The sequence below is a fragment of the Clarias gariepinus genome, chromosome 1, assembly GCF_024256425.1.
Source record: "Clarias gariepinus isolate MV-2021 ecotype Netherlands chromosome 1, CGAR_prim_01v2, whole genome shotgun sequence".
NCBI lineage: Eukaryota > Metazoa > Chordata > Actinopteri > Siluriformes > Clariidae > Clarias > Clarias gariepinus.
Window position 1 is genome coordinate 15,201,620 of NC_071100.1, and position 17,452 is coordinate 15,219,071.

General features: G+C 39.2%; 1 protein-coding gene across 1 annotated transcript; it reads left to right on the forward strand.

Moving 5' to 3' along the window:
* Nucleotides 1-9,787: 9,787 nt before the first annotated feature.
* LOC128526627 (RING finger protein 11-like) lies at nucleotides 9,788-16,342 on the forward strand. The gene is made up of 3 exons (XM_053498674.1): nucleotides 9,788-10,334; nucleotides 12,905-13,074; nucleotides 13,566-16,342. Exons 1-3 carry the CDS (start codon nucleotides 10,212-10,214, stop codon nucleotides 13,735-13,737), a joined length of 465 nt encoding a protein of 154 aa, XP_053354649.1. The 5' UTR covers nucleotides 9,788-10,211; the 3' UTR covers nucleotides 13,738-16,342.
* Nucleotides 16,343-17,452: the final 1,110 nt, after the last annotated feature.

A 17,452-nucleotide genomic window follows, 5' to 3' on the forward strand; every position in this document is an offset into this window, starting at 1 on the left:
ATGGCTATACACAGCGGGTCCGGAGAGGAAGGAGAGGATGACGAAGGGCGAGGCAAACGTGTCTACGAGGAAGAAAACCCGATCAAACATCACAGTGTGGAGAACGAGCCTTCTGAGCAGGCACATGATGACGGACCTGAGAAACTACAGCGCTCCGCAGAGAACTTGGTCTAATAAACATTAAATAAGATTAACTTACCGTATGTAGTTAAATCAGTGCTAGTTCTAACCGTTATGGGACTATACGCTAAATTTTCCGGTTACAGCACCACATTTTCATGAGCCAACTAACTGAACAGAAACTTTCCTTAATAAGAATTATACACTGATTAGCCATAACATTAGCACCACCCGTTTAATATTAAGTAGGTCCACCCTTTGCCACCAGAACAGTAATGACCTGAACACACAGGGCATCACTGTTATAATGGCTACTCAATATTACGCAGGTGGTCATAATGTTATGGCTGTTCGGTGTATATGTACATCTATTACCACAGGAAATATAGCTGAGTGACTAAATAAACACAAAACCTACTCAATAATTAACTAGCTAATTCACACACAAAAAACACCCCAGAATGTTGTAATATATATCATAAATCCCATTAGCTACCTATGAAATTGCTTAGCTAGCATTTATTTTCTTGTTTTACTAGCTAGCTAACTTAGCTGACTAAACAGCTAACATGATAACTAGCTAGCTAGTTTTCTGTCTAATATTTACCACCATTGAATGTTTATGAGAAATATATGTTTTCAATATTATTAGTTGGGTTTAAAAAAGGCTAGTTTGTGTATCCGTTTTAGCTGTTTAACTAGCTTGCTAATGTAGCTAATGCTGGCAGACAGACAAGCTCTGATTTAAGGTTTAGCAAACGTTCAGATTTTGCTTCTCTTTTATTGCTTAGGTTTTGTCTCTCCCTTAACGTGATCTGGACCCTTATTTATTTTTGTGATTAATTCCACAGAAAAGCAGCGGTTCGTCTTCGTTCACCGAGATCACTCTGACAGAGTTTAAAGAAGAGGATGCGTCACCCAGATCAATAACTTCACAGGTAAAAGGGCACGCACAGGAAGATTGTCATGTTTAAAGACATGTATTATTTATCAGAAAGCAGGGGTCTAATGCTGCAGCAAATTAATTTCTATATTTGACATTTTCTGGTTACGTTCCGAAATACACACCTTACACACGTACTTAGAACTTTATATACATAAATACTTTTGTTATTCTTGTGGAGGTTTTTTTTTCTCTTTATACTTAAATCTTGAAACAACACTTTGGATTCTGTCCACTTTAATAATGCCAAGAGATCTGTTTGCAAAGCCCTGTTGAAGTTCCCCATTGTCGATGGCATTTTTTTTTTTGCCAGTAGCATTTTACCAACCAAGGCAGTTCTTAGGAGGTTTGCTTTTGAACATTTTTGCGCCAGAGTTGAAATAGCACCTGGATCACTTTGGTGAAAAAGTGGTATAAGATGGGGATGAAGAACTTTAGTTAATTCCTGCCCTAAAAGCCTATTCACACTGTTTTTGTGAAATTCAATGTTTCATACTACTGCATCTTATATCATTATATTTGGTTCTTTTTTCTCTAAAGCACACAGACTCTGCTGATCTAGAAGAAGAGGACTTTGAAATTGTCCAATCCCTCGTGTCCAAACCGGTCAATCAGACTGCTAGCAAGGAGTTTGACTTCTTCAACCCAGACCCTTTTGTTGACTGTAAGTGGGACTGCTATCTGATAGCATCTACTTGGTACCCTGGTTTGCCTAGTGTTTAACAAACATATAATCTATAAACTAGTACCACCTTAAACCTTAAAAAAATGATAAATCATCTTTTCAGTGAGCTTCTGAAAAGGAAACCTTTAGTTAAGTTATAATATTAATAATTTTGTGTATTTTATATATCACAGACAGACTCTTAAAATAAGTGGCCTTATTTAATACTTAATATTTAATATTATTTAAATGGATGTGGATGTTCCTGTAGAAAACCATAACTCTACAGTGGAGAGTTTCCCCTTGCAGAAGTAAAACCCCATTTAAAAGAGAGAACCCTTAACCGTTCAAATAACCCTCAAGGAACCCCTTGATTAGGGGGGGTCATATTGTCTTACGTATATTCATCTGAACTCTGGTCGTCTTTTACTCATTTAGTGTATTTGTGCATTTAAAACAATTTTAACTCTTAACAATAATACAAGTGCTGTGTTGAACGTAATGCAAAAGCAGAGATAACTTTCTTATTAACTGAGGTGGGTCAAATTGGGTGTATTGGTAGAGTAACTCTTCCATAGAAAAATATTTCTCAACATAGTCTTCATCACAAGCAATGCATTTGTGTGCATTCTCCCAATGTATTTCGTAATTTTTACGGAGATTAAACCGTTAACAAGAACAATGTGCACAGATAGATGTTTGAAGAAGCCAGGATTGAAGACAAACCACACAGTGGTAGAAAATCAACTGCGACAAAGGGTATTTTTATAGATGGATTTGCTAGTTGGGTAAATGATGACACAAATGCACTGCTTGTGATGGAGGCTATGTTGAGTAGAAGCTTTGAATAGAGGTAAAAATATGTGAAAAATAATATGTGCAAGCAACCTATGTCAATAAGCCACAGCTTTTATTGTAAAAAAGTAAAAATGTTAAAATGTAACGTAAAAATGATTACACATACGTAATATGCAAATACAGCATAATTAAAATCCATTCCATCTACTTTCTAGATGATGTGTTCGGAGATGAACGCTTTCCAAAAGTGGATATGACAGGTCAGTGTTGTGTCTGTTGTATGTATTTTAAAATGCTGTATATTCTAACATCATTTGTATAGTTTTACATTGGTTTTGGATTTTATATGCAACACTTTATTACTATGAGCATGATGTTTTTTTTAAGAAATCACAAATCCATTCCTAACATGGTGTTGTTTTCTCTCAGAATTCCTTACTGGTGATCCCTTCAAAGGCAGCGACCCATTCGCTTGCGATAACATGTTCAATGATGTATCAAACAGCCCATTTCCTAAGGATTCCCCACTAAGTGAAGACGGAAATGAAAAGGAATCCAATCCTCTGCCGTGGAGTCCTGAATCTGCTAATAAAGAAGAACTTGCTGATATCTCAAATGTTGCCCATATTCCAGTTAGTTCTACCTGCAGTCAGTCCATTGATTCTGGGATGTTTGAACAAAACATCCCTGAGCTTGCTGATTCTGAGAAACACATGACATATGATGACGTCTGTCCTCAGGTTGAAATCGAAATCACAGTGACCCGAGATTTTGACGATGAACTGAGCAACACCCTAGAAAACCAGGCAGCCTCGCCTACAAGCCCCAAGATTGAAGATGAAGGACGTTTTGATCCTATTGTTTGTGAACATCACGACATTCATGAATCTGAGTCCAGTTCCACAGTAGACAGCTCCTTCGATGGAGATTTTGGCGCAGCTGAAGAACATCCAGAGGAAGAGCCAGAAGTTGAGGCAGGACCCAGCTACGTTAGAAGGAATCAAGCGCTTTACGGACTTCAGCGGATTGATACAAGTTCATACACTAGTTTTCCTCTCAGTCCTGATGCCTTTGATCCGGAGCCGTTTCTTGTTAGCAGTAACACAGATGAGAAACCATTATCCTCCAGTTCTGACCACAATGCTGTCACTGAAATAAAGGCTGAGATGGTAGTAACTGAGGACACTGAACAAATGTCTCTTCATATTGATCCTGGCAATCCAAGCCCTCCCAATCAGGAGATACATAATGTCCAGAGTGACCTAGGTTCTCTTGAACTAAAAGAAGATCACTTTAGTAATCCAAATGAAGCAAGCCATAATGAAGAACCCTCCGACTCGGAAGAACACAAATTTGGAGATATATACTTCTTCACAGTCCGGTTAGACCCTGGTAGTTCTGATGCTAGCCCGGTTTCTCCTGAAGTCAGTGAGAGAAAAAAATCAGAGGGTGACCATGCGAGTCCTGAATCTGTCGACACGGGTGAATTTGACTATGTTGCTCCGGAGGATGAAGAGTCTATGCACCATGGTCATGAAGATTATCAACAGGAAAGCTTTGACAAAGAAGAATCTGAGGTCAGACCAGAAACCCCCACTGTCGACACAGGTGGATTTGACTATGTTGCTCCCGAGAACGAAGAGCCTCCGCAGCATAGTCATGAAAATCATCAAGAGGAAAGCTTTGACAAAGAAAAATCTCAGGTCATACCAGAAACCCCCACTTTCGACATGGGTGAATTTGACTATGTTGCTCCAGAGGATGAAGAGCCTATGCAGCATAGTCATGAAGATTATCAAGAGGAAAGCTTTGACAAAGAAGAATCTGAGGTCAGACCAAAAACCCCCATTTTCGACACGAATGAATTTGACTATGTTGCTCCAGAGGATGAAGAGCCTATGCAGCATAGTCATGAAGATTATCAAGAGGAAACCTTCGACAAAGAAGAATCTGAGGTCAGACTAGAAACCCCCACTGTCGACATGGGTGGATTTGACTATGTTGCTCCAGATGATGAAGAGCCTATGCAGCATAGTCATAAAGATTATCAAGAGGAAAGCTTTGACAAAGAAAAATCTGAGGTCAGACCAGAAACCCCCACTGTCGACCTGGGTGGATTTGACTATGTTGCTCCAGAGGATGAAAAGCCTATGCAGCATAGTCATAAAGATTATCAAGAGGAAAGCTTTGACAAAGAAAAATCTGAGGTCAGACCAGAAACCAACACTGGACCAGTTGAACCTAAGGTGAAAAATCAAGATTCGTTCCCTATTTCTTTGGAACATGGGGACCAAGGTGCTGGCCTTGATCCTTTTGAATGCAATCTATTTGATCTAGAGAGAAAAAGTGAATTTAAACCCCGATCAGAAAATGCAGATAATGTTGACCTGGCTTCTACTGTGGATACAAATTTAGGGAACAGTAATACAGATCCTGTAGTTCAGTACCTTATTAGCCCCGTCTCTGGTGACACCGGGATGTTCGCGACCGATGGTTACAAGCTTTGTGCACGCAATCCATTCAGCTTTGACACTGGTAGCATAGATCACTGTGACGACAATGAAGAGCATCCTCAGCCTCCTGAACATGAAACTTCCGTTTCAATGGAATCTGGCCCGGCTGAGACAGATGTCCAAAGTTTGGTTCTACTGGATCCAGTACTCATAGGTAACCCAGTACGTGCATTTGAATCCAAAAATTCAACCACTGATAGTGGGAGACTAGATTCTGGATATCATGAATTTAGTGGACTGGATCTATTTAGTCCAGCACCTACAGATTTATTTCCAGTGTCTACAGAAATGGGATCAGGCTTTGCGACTGAAAATCTAGAGATAGAGGTGCCCAATTCCAACGATTTTGATGCACAGCTTCCTGATCCCTTTAGCCCTGAGACCAATGATACAACAATGTTTGATTCTGAACCTGAAATCTTTAACCCTGCAACCACAGATGGAATAACAAAAGACTCAGGTCTTGGGTGCACTGGTTCTTCTGATGTGCTTGCCGATTCATTTAGCGGATCTGAACTTGACAGTTTTGACCCCTTTAGTCCAATGCCACATCTTACAGGAAGCAGTTACATTCCCTCAAACATGGATATCCTTGTCCCTGAAGCTGTCCGAGACAATTCCATATCCTATGAAGATAACAGATCTAGTAGCTGGGACTCTGGAGTCAGTCAGTCACCTCAAATACACTGTGATTCCGGACCAAACACAGTGCAGAATGAGGCCAACCTGATCAGCCCTGATACCCAAAACTTGAGCTATTCATCCAGTTACTCAACAACAGACATTTTTTTCCAGTCCGATTCTAGTCCCTTAACTGATGTCGGCTCCTTCATCCCCAAAGTCGAGAAAATAACCACAGAGGACAAAAATTCCACAGTAAGCGTCACAGCCATGGAAGACCTCGCCGAAATCGATTTCTTTTGCTCTGAGCTTAGCAAAATGGTGGCCTCGCGTTCCTCTGATTCCGTCCAGCAAAGTGTCACCGAAATGCTTTTTGGCTCCAATCCAGACACAGCCAAGTTCTATCCATGGGATTTGGAAAACAGCAGCACTGACATTAAGGAGACCTCAAGTCCAGAAGCTGATATCCGACTACCGATGTTGGACAATGATGAGAAACCTTGCTTGCTATGATGAAGGGGCGCTCTGAAAAATTGCATGGACAAATCTAGGACTTTTAGAGACATTCCTTACTTTCTCTGAGAACAAACTTCCAGGAAATTACATCATCAATGACGCAACATGCACATTATATTACACCACAAGATTGCCTACAGTAGCAAGGACAACATGACCTACAGTACGTATATGGAGGTGCTATGAAACCAGAAGGTTGCTGAAGCCTGAAAACATTTGATGAGATTATGGAAATCACCTTAGAAATAAGTACCATACTTAGACATTTAGGTCTTAACCCTTAAAAAAAGACAGTTTCCTCTATTTTAGTAGTAGAATGAATCTGATGTCCTGCAAATCCTCGAAAAGGCCAATGATGAGTTTAAGTAGCATCACTGCGACACACTGTAACCTCCCTGTATAGTGTACTAAAATGCACTGCACATATCAATTGTCTTCTTCTACTGTGTAAATGTGATTTTTTTTTATTTTTTTCTGAAAGAATTCCATTAACTGATGTAACAAGCATGCTACATGGTCCTTCCCAGCTTCTTGGGTTATTTCAGGGGTGTAACGTATGCCTTTATTCATACATCTGTACATATCTGACTTGTTTAGCAGGGTTTGTTTTAAGCAAACATCCCAGAAAGTCTAAGAGAGAAAAAGAAAATACAACTGTTTTCAAAGTTCTCACACTGAATACCTCCAGTACAGTGCTGCATGAATCAAGTGTTCTTAATAAAGCGTGTGTGTAGAGATTATAAATCCAACCACTGGCTACTTTTCCGAGTAGATCAGTTAGACATTTTGTTTAATGTAGCAGTGTTTGCATCCAGTAAATGAGTCTGGTGAACAAGTCATTTGCATTTATGTATGAACTACTTACGATCTTGATCATGCTAAGTAGCATTTTCTACAGAGTTGTGTTATTAATTTTCACACAGCATCACAAATCATTGTATAAAAACTCTGCTTCTTCAGGCCTTGGAATCTGCAATACTAATCAATGCAGTATAATAGAGAACTGCTTACGTTTTATACACATACAGTACATAAAATGATCTAATTACACATTCAGACTAATGTAACTTCTACAAATACAAAAGAATTAAGATTTTAAGCAAGAAATTATGCCATATCTGTGTGTATGCCTGTAATAGATGTCTGTTCTTGTGTGTAAAATGTTTTATCATCGCCATCAGAATATTAATTTGCAAAATAAAAATAAATAAACCTATATATATATATATATATATATATATATATATATATATATGTGTGTATATATATATATATAAATGCAGTAAAAGTTTTAAAATGGCTGCACTTGTCAGTTTTATCATTTACATATTAGATTTTAGGTGGGAATGGTAATATTCAAGGAAGGAAATACTGGATAAGAAAATGACGAGGTTGAATCAAAAAATATCTGCACTCCGGTAGAACTAATATGTTGGCTGCCCTGTCTTATCAGCGCTTTCTGTTCAAGACTACTTTTTCCCTAAGTCGTCCCCAGGTTCATTTGCAAATGTGGTGTGAGCCAAAATAAATGCCCCACTTGTGATTTCCACAAAAGAAGAGCAACGTGCAGTGATTTGTTTTTTTGTAGTCTGAAGGTGTAGCTAGTGCCCAAACTATACAGACGAGCATAAACAGAAGTGTTTGGATATCTGCAAACAAAAAGAATTTGAACTGGTACTCTAAGGAAGATGAAAGTTATTTAAAGAGAATCAATACTTATGACAACCATTTGGGAAATTGATGCTTACAGTTTTCCGGGATTCTCAAGAGTCAGTATTGGAACATTATCAGGAAAAAGTTTTAACAGTCAACAGTGCTCGTTTCACTGAGACGCTTATTAAAGAGCTGAAGCCTAAACTTTGGATTAACGCTGCAGACTGCTATCCAAGTGCATTGTGGGATACATACATCTTGCATGACGATGTGCATCCGCACACTTCTGCCCATATTGTGGACACAAAAACTTCATTTTGAGGTGTTAAAGCATGCTCCATATAGTCCTGATCTCACTCCATCTGTCTTTCACCTGTTTGGTCCCCTGAAAGCAGTCATGCGAGGACGAAGATTCACTTCTGATGAAGACGTGACGACAACAGTGTATGTTCATGGCTCACAGCTCAGCCTAAAACATTTTTTAATATAAAGGCTTGTTGACAGGTGGACATTGTTTCTTGAAAAGCACAATTATGTAGAGAAATTATGTATTTGTTTTTCAGAATGCGGATAATTTTTGACTCACCCTCTTGAAATGAACCAGTTTGACATTACAATTAAGACATATACTCACAGATATAACAAATACAAATTTTATACTGCTGGTCGCAAATGTTTTGGAACGAGACTTAGAATGTTAATTTGTTCTCGTTGAAAATATGAAGACATTAATAGTAAAACAATCTTTTTGGCTTTTTTTTTTTACATTTTGCAGCCAGAGACATGTTTACTTTATGCATTGAATCAAACTATTTCATATTTGACACATTAGCCAGATTTGTACTATCAATTAGCGAAGCCATGAGAGCATTTCTTTGATTTCCTGAGATTCCTGTAACATATATTGCTGATTTAGTTTTATATTAACAATATATAAGTTTATATAAGATTTTAAATAACTAAGTTAAAAGTTATAGGTTAATAAATAAGTTATGTAATTATGCTTTATTCTATTGACATTCATGAGTAAGATCATCAGACGTTTTCTTCCGGTCGGTCATTGTGACTCCAGAGTACATCCTGCTAACACTCAATTTGGGAATACACCTTAAATTAGACGTCAATCCTTGTTAGTTCACCATTCACACACTTATTCACACGAGGGGCATTGTAGCAAATCTAGGTTTTTATTTTGAGCGGAACCCAGAGCTCAGGATCAAACTGGGAAGCCTGGGAAGCAGCGAGGCCTACCTCAGGTATGATGCGTTCATGCTGTGTAGTATTTTCCACTTACATCATTTACCACCTCTGCATGTATGACTTGTCCATCCTTTGAATCATAGCCATAGTTCTTCAAATGGTGACCTTCAAACATTTATGCAGCGTTTTAGACTGAAACAGTGACACTAGTGTACTGGCTATTGGATAAACAGGTTTAATGAAGCTTTGTAAATGAATGTGTGGATGCTCTCTTATAACGGGCTCTCAGTTTGGGTATGTTTCATGAACATTAACATAAACAACATAAACATAAACAACCATGCACATTAGGATATGCCATGACATGCTTATACAACTGTTTGTGATCTAAAAAAAAAAAAGATAAGATAAAATCAAAAATTGAAAGAGAAAAATAGATAAATTGCACTGAGGGAAAAATGATTTTAAAATAAAATTACATAAAAATAGAAATATATAAAATGTATAAATTATGCTGAATTTATTGGTACTACCTTTAGTATGTGAAATAGCATGATATAATATACATACTCGTGTGAAGAAAAGGGAGTTGGGGGGGCGAAAACTTTAGCACTCACCTCTCTCTGTGCCTCTATAGGCTTAGACAGGAGAAAAAACATGAAGCCAAGTTCTCCTCCACGTGCGCAAACACAAGTGACGTGTCCAAGAAAGCGACCAATCAGAGACCGCGCGTGTCACAATCGGTGAGTGACGTGTGCGTGTTGTGCCCTGACAGAGGAGGAAGCGGCGCAGGCCGGAGTAAACAGCGGATAGCTAGGAATGTCCGCATTACCTCGGGTTTTCTTTCTTTCTTAGATTAGAAAATATGAAGTAAGGTATCGACGTGAGCTCGATTAAAGCGTATCCGCGTTACTGACCGGAAATGACGTGATTGCTGGTTAACGAAAAATCCTTAATCGGTCGAGCTAGTTTGGGCTAGCATGCTAGTCACGGGAACGAGCTTAACGCTTTAAATGTATTATTTCTAAATACAAAAATGAATGAGAAATCGTAGACTATATATAATATATATGTGGATTATTTCGGAGTAGTATTTATTGAATACAGCAGTGTGTGTAGAGTGTGTGTGAGAGAGAGAGAGGTGTGTTGTTATTAGCTAGCTCTCAGACTAGCGTTAGTTGCTATGGGAAACTGTCTGAAATCCCCGACATCGGACGACATTTCGTTACTGCACGAGTCTCAGTCGGACCGAGCCAGCACCGGGGACGGAGCCGAGCCCGAGTTAGAGCCTCCTCCACCCTATGAGGTCAGTCAGTTACCCCTGCACTCACCACCACCACCACGGAGGGGTATTTCAGGGTAGCATCACGGGGTTACAGCACTCTGTAGTTAGTTTAGTGTTTTAGCTCCTCTGCTGCAGGTGTTTACACACACACACACACACACACACACATAGACAGATTTCATTACCCAGTGTTGTCTGGTCTCTGAAAAACTGGATTATAAAAATAGCAAATGTTATTTTAAAAACTGTTCTTCTTCCTTCCTTCCTTCCTTTCTTTCTTCTAGGGATGGGAATCTGCAGTCACCTCCATGATACGATATTATCACAATACCCGGGTGTCGATTAGATTAAAATCACGATGCTCTAACTATCACAATTTTATAGATATCCCAATTTGATATCACATTTCCCCTCCCGATTTTGTTGCAACTTTAAAAGAAGTTGAACGATTAATTTAATGTCACTAGTTCCTACTAAAATTTATAATAGTTTTTAAAATAAATAATTAAATAAACAAGCGCAGAATATAAACAATACCAACTCTCTTTGAATACTTTTCAGGACATGGAGAGAGCGCATTGTCTGAGCTCTCTCAGACGGGAGGGATGGAAGGCTGTGATCACCGGCCAATCTGTAGCCAATCACAGGTGTCTCCTAACTGACACATGAACTTGCACAGTTTGAAAAGATGCGGTTCCCTGGCGTCACGTGACTTGGAGGAAACACCATCGTGATGGTCTTCCGCCCTCCCTGATTGATAGGAGTAGCTTTAGTGTGGGAGTGCCATATTGGCAGATGGAAATCCTGGATACGACTATATTAGGAAGAAAATCGTGGGAAAAACGGTTCAACAGTGACCTCAAACGCCTCCGAAGTCTCAAAACTCAACTTGACAGTGAGCGTGTGGGTCGAGTGGCTACGAGACACTTATGCAGTGTTTTCTAACTACTTAGTGCTCGCAGCATGTTGAAGCGTTTGAGACTAATTCACTCAATTAGATCGGAGGCTTTTAACGTGTGTGATTTTTTTTTTGGATAACGTAACGCCATAATATGTGTTTCTGTTGCGCCACTCAGTACAGGATCGTTTATATCTGAGGCTGAACGGTTGATCACCAGTCACGGCCAATCAAACTGAAAAGCAGACAATTCTTGACTGATGATTTTTGACTCTCCCTCGTACATAAAGTAGTAGAAGACAATGTTAAATAAAATGTATCATGATATACATGTCCCAGAAAAAAATAAAAGTTTGGAATAATTACTGCAGGGGTTAATATGGTTCAGCTCGTCACAAGTTATTCAACCCTAACTAATGCAGTGAGGAGCTTCTTATGTCAGATGAGGTATCCTGTGGTATCCTGTGGTCGTGGCGAAGCTGTGACTCTTGTTTCAGAAGAGTCGACTACAGATGTGAATAAATTTTGTGATATTGCATAAGCTTATTAAAAGGATGCTACGGTGGTGATCAAAGCAAAACAGGCGAGCAAATTAAATATGAGCGTGCCCCTCCTTAACCCCCTCCTTTCAGTGATTACATCATCAAATAATCTTTAAGTAATAAAATAAATTAAAACAAGAATTATCGCACGGCGTGTTGATGCACTTAGAGACGTTAGGAGAGCCGCAGTCATACACACATGATGAGTGTCAGAAAGTTTTCTGTTTATTCTGAGCATAGAGAGCTTATTTAAGCTTTCCGGGAGTGTTGGTGAGGTGTAGGAGTCCAGGCTTCTCCCAGCCAATAGTTTCACCAAAAGGTTAATTTCATGAAGCTTCATTCAAGAGCTCGTTGTACTGCCATCTAGTGGACAAATTTTGTCTAGCAACAAGATCGTACTATCTCAGGCAGTTCAATTAATAGGTTAATGCAGCTGCAGGTAGTGTAGTGTTGCGTTCATCATTGACAGGTGTGTGTGTTTGAAAATCCACTGTTAAAGTGGATGTCATAAATGTTTATGCACAGAATCACCGTCTCTGAATGTTTGAAAATTAACTAAAGATTTAAAACAAAAAGGAAATGTAAAGAACAGTGAAGTCCTTGTCTCTTGCTTTCTTTCTTCCTTTCTTTCTTTCTTTCTTTCTTTCTTTCTTTCATCTTTTAATTATAAACACAAACATGACGACTAACTAATATGCCACCGTTTATATATATATATATATCTATTTGAACAGAATATATAAATCAGCCAGTCATGTTTAAGAATAAAACACAATAAAAAAAAAATAATAAGGAAAAGAAAATAAAGAGACATGGAAAAAAACCTAGATACAATAACACTAGAGTTTATGCGAGAGATTGAGGTCATTGATATAAATCAAAAGATTTTGTGTGCATTTTTCTTCATATATAACGTATTTAAGGAGTAAATGTCAAGTTCATTGTGAAAGGCAAAAAAAAAAAAATTCCTGAATATTGATTTATTTATTTTTTGGTCATTGGTCACGTGACTGACATTGTTCAAGGAACCGAGACACACCCTTTCATTTGAACACACCCCCTCCTGCTCGATACAAGCTTCCGTGTGTCACAGTAACATCACATATATGCCGAGTGTGTGTTTTGTGTGTGTGTGTGTTGTGTTTGTGCAGGAGCAGGCGTGCATACCCGTGTACCATCCCACACCCAGCCAGACATGTTTGGCCACCCAGCTGACGGAGGAGGAGCAGATCCGCATCGCTCAGCGCATCGGCCTCATTCAGCACCTGCCCAGAGGGGTGTTCGACGCCGGCAAGGACGGATCTGAGAAGAAGATCCGAGAGTGAGTGCACTACAGGGAAACACGCGGTTTTTATTCACAGACTAAAAACCTGAACGGAAAAGTAACACGTTCTTACTAGAAACTCTAGGCTTTTATTTAATGTACGACTGACACACAAGGTTACAGTGGGCTAAAGGAAAGCAATCATGGACAGTGGATGACTGAATGGAAGTGATATTCAGTGAAACAGTGATTTGCAGTGAAAACTTTTCCTTTAGGAAAGACATATAATGTCAGTGAGAGAGGACATGAAGGTAGTTGGTGTGAGAGTAGAAGATGCAGAGGACAGGCTTAGATTGATGCAGATGATTTGCTGTAGTGACCCCTGAGAGGGAACAGCCGAAAGAAGAGGAAAAAACGTTTAAGACAAGTAAAACGATTTAAAAAGCGATTCCTAACGATTTAGGAACGATGAATGAATCAGTCACTCTTGAACTAATGGTGGTTTCTCTCCTCCTCCTGATCCTCCTCCTCCTCCTTCTCCTCTCCAGGTGTGTGATTTGTATGATGGACTTTGTATATGGCGACCCGATCAGGTTCCTGCCCTGCATGCACATCTACCACATGGACTGCATAGACGACTGGCTCATGCGCTCCTTTACCTGTCCTTCCTGCATGGAGCCGGTCGACGCCGCGCTCCTCTCCACCTACGAGACCAACTGACCAGCCTGGAGAGACACCCCTCCCGCCCCGCTCTCCTTTCTCAGCACCATCATCCAGCAAAAAGCGTCTTTTCTTTTTCTTTATTCCAGCGAGATTATGCGCAGGGTTTATCATTCAGGTGACTAGAGACTGAAATATTTGCAGCTGGAACAGAGATGTTTAGAAGTTTATGTATTTTCAAGCACTTACCCACTGATCTGAGCTACAGATTGGACACGCCTTTTATTTATTTATTTAAATTTTACTTTCAACAACCTGAAATTTTTAGAAAAAGTCAGTCCAAGGCCTTTGTTCAGACTGCAAGCCCGAAATCTGATTTTCAGGATTGGAATCAGATTGCATTCATGTAGACTAAACAGTAAAATAAAATAAAAAACTAATTGAATCTGATTTTTGCGAATCCAATCTGAACCACATACAGAGATGGTTTGAAACAATCGGATTTTAATCTGTCCATTACGTCACTTGCAACCCGACATGGAAATTCAAATCCTCATGATGACATGGTATGGGGGCATGGATCCATTCTGTTACCGTTTAAGTATATAAAAGCTGTGCCCTTCAATGTTCTTTTTAAAGAATCGCATTTTCAGGAATCATGGCTTCATCAGCGCAGTTGGACATGGAGAAGAATAGTCTCTGGACCATGGACGAAGTGAAACGTCTGATAGCACTTACTGTATATATGAGCGTTATATATGAGGGGAATATCGTGCTGCAATGCCCACTTCCTGCACCGTTACCACAGCAACCAGTGCAGATCGATCGACAGTGCGTCAGATTTGTGCCGACACCTTGAACAGAGCCAAATCCGATCTCAGTGAAAACTAATCCGGTTCGCCTGCAGTCTGAACACAGTCCTCACTCAGTTCTCAATTGCTTTGACTGAACATGCTGTAGGTCTTCTAGAGCATGTGCTCATCGTATGGTGAAGTTTATACCAATGGGATTTAACATTAACACCACCACCACCAGGTTAACTGGACAACTCATCACCGACTATACACCAGCAAACTGGTGACAGGATCATCTGCACACACATAACCATGGGGACCAACAGAAATCCCACAAAAACCACCAGATACCATAGCACACCTCCAGTGGGACAGGGGGAACCAAAACCATAGGTGGTTTTAATGTTAATGCTTTTAATGCCTGATACATACAGTGGAACCTCAGCATACAAATCTAATTCGTCCTGGAGGCAAGTTCTTACGGCGAACATTCGTTTTACGAAGCGCATTTTCCTATAAGAAATAATGTAAATGCAGATAATCCGTTCCAGCCCCACAAAAATATTACCAATTTCCAACAGTATAATCATGTTTTTTTTTTTTTTTTGCATATGAAAACAATCAAAACATTTAGGAAAGACATGAAAATGAAGTAAAATATAAAATAAATAGACATTAAATCTCACTTTGAACCTTAATTTATGATTCCTCATGGCAGAATCCTCTGCCGTTTTAGCGATGATTACTTTCTTTTTTTAGTTTTTTTTTTTACTGAAAGAAACTTTTCTGGGACTCATGGTGCTATGTCTTTACTAAATCTTGGACAAAATGCAAAAAAAAAAAAAAAACCACAACCGAAAAAAATGGAAATATGTGACGGCTTTCCACTTAAAATGGTTCCTGGATGGTTCATTCATTCCGAGATTTAAATTCTTAAGGCGAAGATTAGTAGGGGATGGCGTCAGTATGGTGAGGTTCCTCTGTATAAACGCATCACTTACACAACAGCAAATGCTTAGTTTCAGCATCATACGCAAACGCTGTGATTAAGAGTTCTGTCAGTGCGCAGGTTCCGACACATTATCGTTTCTGTAGGAACCGTTTCAGACGTTTTGATGGTTGTACACCTTCCCAGCTATGGATTTATACTAACCCACAAATCTCTACAGACATGCAAGTTTCCCACGGCCCAGTTTTATCCCCAAACTAACAGCGTAAAAAAGGGCTCAGCTGTGCACAGAGAGGGGGAACCAAATGACTGTGTCTCAATCTACATTAGACATGCTTGCACACACACACTTGGAAAGAAAAAAAAAACCTAGTATGTACTAAACCTAGAGATTTGCACTTTACACATGATGATTATAAGGATAATGTATTTATGTAGAATCTTGCACCGGTCTTTTATGTTTTTTCCCCCCTCTTAAGGTCCTTTTTTTTGTTTCAGTAGCGCTGGGGAGAACCGCGGCGTCCCAAAGTCTGAGCGCACGCTCTCATGCATCCGTGTTCGAATTTAATACAGCATTGTTTTCAAGACAGATTCTGTCATTGATTGATTGATTGAATTTGAGTGAAATCTTGACATTTTTAATTAAATATGGAACTCTACATATTAAATATTGAACATGTTTAATATATTATAATTCTTTTATAATTTCAACTTTGAAACCATTTTGTTTAAATCCCAGATTTTCAGTGCAATCTCAGACTTTTGGACCACATTGTATTGTTCTCTCTTTTTTTTTCCTTTTTGTTCCTTATTACACAAATCGAACAATATCCAACCTTGTTTATTAGTTATTGAAGTTACAACGTGATGCTGTTCACAATAGTGACTTGAGCAACGCTCAATAAAAATGACAACTATTAAACAAAAAGGCCTCTTGGCGTCTTTTCTCACAGTTTGTGTGTTAGCGTAACTAATCTCAGGTTTATTTACTTACTCTCTTGTTTCTATAGTAACCGCTCATTCACATTAACTTGTATAGTATATTACTTGTATATTACTAGTGAACATTTGAATAACAATGGTTTCCTTAGTAAGATTTTTTTGCAAGATGATGTTTGTTTTTAACGTTTCATGAAAGAAGAATTGAGTCAGTTTCCACACCTCAATGGAATCCTGAACCCTGTGAATGTCTTCATGAATAGAGCTAGGAATTAGGGTCCCAACAAGAATCCGATATTGTGTAGGACATAGGGATTAGCAAAGCTTTAAGCGCTCTGAGCCCAGATTAAACGTGGCTCTGGAGAATTTCTGCTTTCCTCACAACAGGGTCGATCAACAAGACATCCAAAGTGTTGCACTGGGGCTGTGATGACTGTGTGTTTCTGAAGTCTCTAATCTCGCTGATCAGAAGGTGTGTGTTATTTCTGCACACTTATACGGAACAAACATTTGTGATTGTCCAGAATAACAACACAGTTATGAGAGTAAAAAAACTCCCTTTATTTCTTTATATAATCCCCTGCTACACTAACGCACTTATCACAGTTTTTCACTAGTGCCATCAAGGTAAAACGTTTTCTCAGGATCAAACAGGATGGTTTACTGGCCTCCCAGGAACTCATCTCTGGCTTGGAGCGAGGTCAGGGCTGTACGGGGGACTTTTCAAGGATCAGACGTTCTTCTCGCTGAATGTTCACAGAAACTTCTGTCGTGGGCTGCGAGCCACGGACGTACGGTCTTCTTTAAAACGTTTGTACCGTTCATATGTCTTATGTCTCATTACCGTACTGTGCTTGAAGTCTTCTGTACATGTTGGTCGGTTCATTCCCAAGACATTTCATCCCAAGTCCCGGTTTGACGTGAACATATTTCACTTGTTTCGTTCTTTCCATGGTAACAGCTCATATGTTATACTGTATGCAAGCACACCACATAGATCTAATAATAATCTGACCAGAAAAAAAACTTAAAGTAAAAGCCATGTTCTTTGATGTGTTCTTTGATCCTTTTTTTGTTAGATGTTTAACATTGA